This window comes from Gekko japonicus, unplaced genomic scaffold, assembly GCF_001447785.1.
Source record: "Gekko japonicus isolate JY-2015 unplaced genomic scaffold, Gekko_japonicus_V1.1 scaffold6836, whole genome shotgun sequence".
Lineage (NCBI taxonomy): Eukaryota > Metazoa > Chordata > Lepidosauria > Squamata > Gekkonidae > Gekko > Gekko japonicus.
Genome location: NW_015162163.1, coordinates 19,194 through 22,906, shown reverse-complemented (window position 1 = coordinate 22,906; position 3,713 = coordinate 19,194). Strand labels below are relative to the sequence as shown.

At 49.1% G+C, this 3,713-nt stretch overlaps 1 protein-coding gene across 1 annotated transcript in view; it reads right to left on the bottom strand.

Annotated features, from left to right (window-relative positions):
- Window positions 1–23: 23 nt before the first annotated feature.
- The window catches only part of LOC107105678 (SOSS complex subunit B2-like), a 12,200-nt gene continuing 8,510 nt past the window's right edge, over window positions 24–3,713 (bottom strand). The window contains exon 5 of the mRNA XM_015405675.1: window positions 24–65. Within this exon, the coding sequence (XP_015261161.1) occupies window positions 30–65 (36 nt within the window). The 3' untranslated portion in view covers window positions 24–29. The remainder of the gene's footprint in view (window positions 66–3,713) is intronic.

Sequence of the window (3,713 nt, the reverse complement as noted above, 5' to 3'; positions counted from 1 at the left end):
ACTGCCCCAGGTGATCGGAGTTGGGCTCACTAAAGTTGGGCACTTCGGAATACACCATGCAGAACCTACGGACGATAAAAACACGACTTGTCAGACGCGGCAAGGAGCCCTGTTAGGGCTCCCGACAGAATCTTAACCCAGAGTCCAGTGGCGCCTTAAAGACCAATACGATTTTCCTGGGTATCAGCCAGGGGTCCCGAACATGGTGGCCGCTAACACTTTTTCCGTTGCCGGCCAAGGGTTTTAAGAAAGTAGGCCGGGCCCCGTGAGGCGCCTGCCTAGTTTGATTGGCTGTTGAGATTTTAAAGAAACATTGCAAGAAGAGCGGCTGCCACCGCAACACAAAGATCTTCATGTGTGACTGAAGGTGAGCCGTGGCAGCCATTTTGTGGCCGGCTCCACCTCCTGCGGCAGCCATTTTGTGGCCACGCTTACCACGCTGTGCCAGAATTCCAAAGGTGCCGGCAGGCTCAAAAAAAGGTTGGGGACTCCTGGCATACGCTTCTGAAAGTCAAAGCTCTGACCAAAGGAGCTGACTCTAGGAAGCTTACTCTTCGGAAATTTCATTGATCTTTACGGTACTACCGGACTTGAATCTGGCTCCTGTACTGCAGGCCGACACAGCGACTCCCCTGAAACGAACCCAGCCTAAAATCCCAAATTCGGTCATTCGACACCCCCCGCCCAAAGGACCAAGGTCTCAAGACACCAAGTTCCCCGACGACTCCTGCCTCCAGATATCAGCCACTGTCTGACCGAGCTTTGTATTCAATTTACCCCCCCCCCCCAAACCTGGGATACTTTCAATGACTCCAGTACTACAAGTGTGCTTATTCAGTAAGCCCCGCTGAATTTACTAAGGAGAGGATGTTTAAGACAAAGGGTTGGATCCTGACGACACTTTCCACTAGTGGAAATTCCCACCGATTCCTCCTTCCTGCTGCAGATACACACCCCTGTTGGGGAAGTTGCATGTAATTGTATATTTGTGTTTTCTCACATACACATACACACACGGACTATATTTGCCAGTATATTTGCAAGTAGATAAATAGGTACCACTGCGGTGGGAATGGAACAGCGTGCCGTGCACCTTGGTGTTTAGTCATGCTGGCCACATGACCACGGAAATGTCTTCGGACAGCGCTGGCTCTTCGGCTTGGAAACGGAGATGAGCGCCGCAACCCTAGAGTCGGATTCGACTGGCTTTCGAGCAAGGGAACCTTTACCTTTACCTATGGGTTTGGGGAAACTGTGTGCTATTGTTTGATGTGGCTGTTGCACCTGGAAGCTGCTAGGTTGTCTGCGCTGATATGCTAATGAAGTGACACACACACACACACACATCCACCCAACCTGGGAAGAAGAAGGCAACTCCATTGTGGTCAGCCAAGGAGTGACTAAAAACAACAGGTCGTCCACCACTGAGGAATTACAAGCTAACACATAACCCTGAAAGGATCTGGTTTGCATCTGAAGAGACTATTTCCTGTTTACAGCTTGGGACCAAGCTAAGGCTATTTACAAGTCAAAGGTTGCCTGGCACCCCCCCAACCTCACACCTGGACCAGATGCCTCCCTTGAGACAAAGGATTAGATTTCAATATTGCCCCCTCCCTCTAGGTAGACACGTCATCTCCTAGTAACCAATAGAGTCAGGTAATGGGACGGACTACAGGTGGAAGGAGGGTACAGATGCCAGCCCCCTAACAAAGGTTATAAAGTGCAAGGTTCAACAGCTTGAACCCTGCTAGCCATCTTCTACCTCAACTCTGCAACTTAAGCTCTACTATAGGTAATTCTCACGGGCCATTCAGAGGGTCCTCTGCTCCCCAGGAGCCAACATTTGACGGAAATCAGCGGGCCGCTGATAAGAGGGGAGTGGCAGGAAAGTTCTGTTCCACCAGGGGGGAATCCCACCTGGATCCAACCCTAGAACTGTACCTAACCCTGTGATATTATGAAGTAGACCCATTTGAAAATCTGCTGGTCCAAGCGAAAAATGTTTCAGGATGTTCTTAGGAAGGCCTCGGCCTCTCTGCCCTGTTGTTGGTCCTCCAGAGGAACTGGGTAGCCACTGTGTGAGACGGGATCTGGACTAGATGGACCCCTGGTCTGATCCAGCAGGGCTCTTCTTATGTTCTTAGGAAGGCCTCGGCCTCTCTGCCCTGTTGTTGGCCCTCCAGAGGAACTAGTTGGCCCCTGTGTGAGACAGGATGCTGGACTAGATGGACCACTGGTCCGATCCAGCAGGGCTCTTCTGATGTTCTTAGGAAGGCCTCGGCCTCTCTGCCCTGTTGTTGGCCCTCCAGAGGAACTAGTTGGCCCCTGTGTGAGACAGGATGCTGGACTAGATGGACCACTGGTCCGATCCAGCAGGGCTCTTCTGATGTTCTTAGGAAGGCCTCGGCCTCTCTGCCCTGTTGTTGGCCCTCCAGAGGAACTAGTTGGCCCCTGTGTGAGACAGGATGCTGGACTAGATGGACCACTGGTCCGATCCAGCAGGGCTCTTCTGATGTTCTTAGGAAGGCCTCGGCCTCTCTGCCCTGTTGTTGGCCCTCCAGAGGAACTAGTTGGCCCCTGTGTGAGACAGGATGCTGGACTAGAAGGACCACTGGCCTGATCCAGCAGGGCTCTCTTCTCATGTTCTTACCTGCTCCTCAACACTGCATATTGCCTATCCAAACTGAAAAACAGGAACAGCCAGTGGTTTGGGAAATTAAGCTCTTCCACCCTCAAATTCTGTTGCCAGGAAAGGGCAAATTCCGTAACAAAATAATAGTTCGCGGTAAGCAAATATGCATTTTTTTTCAATAGAACCTTAATTGATATAATTCAAAAGGCAGCTTAAACGAGAGCAATGATTTCAACACAATGCTGGCTAACGGGTCCCACAAGCGAAATACTCAAATGTCACCTATCAAGGGCATCAAACAATCTCATTATGGGACAGTTGTGAATGGTGTGTGAGTGTATATGAATATTGTTGTAGATAACTGAAATGATTGCATCTTTAATTTCGTTGTACTACGTACAATGACAATAAAGTATATTATTATTATCATTGCCAAAAAAAAACATACATTGATATTTCTCTTCCAAGCAATTCAGGAAGCTTAAAAACTTGCTCAATTTCCCTCCATCTAAACATACATTTCTCTAGATATTTACCGCCTTTATAGTTTCGAACGTAAGTTAGAGGCAATACTGTGCAAGTTCAAGCAAAAACTGCTTCTATTGCGCCTCAGGTTTTCTGTCCTCCTTACAGTTGCAGATTCTTCCCCAATATGAAGCACATTTTGGCCCCAGTCCTCTCAAGCACACACAACACTGGGGAGACCGGCAGCCAGGAAGAACTATCAGCAAGCATGGTAAAGCAAGGATACACAAAAGCTCTGCATGTGATGTTATTCTTGTAGGGGACACAGTCGCACATACAAGATCTGAGTATACAACTGTGAAGAAGCCCCCAAAATAGATCTCCGAGCTCTATGGGCTTTTGCCCATTCCCATTTTCCACGTTTGCAAATTCCTGTTTTTTTTTTGGGGGGGGGATCCTGTTCCACACACGTTGGGTAGTCCTGCCATGAAGGTTTTTTTTCCCTTTCTGCTGGAATGTGCAGCTGTGTTTCGCTTTTGCTCCTTATCAGTCAGCTGGCCTTGAGCGCTCATCGCTTGGGTGCGAATGTCTCCAACTCTCCCGCTCACCCCTG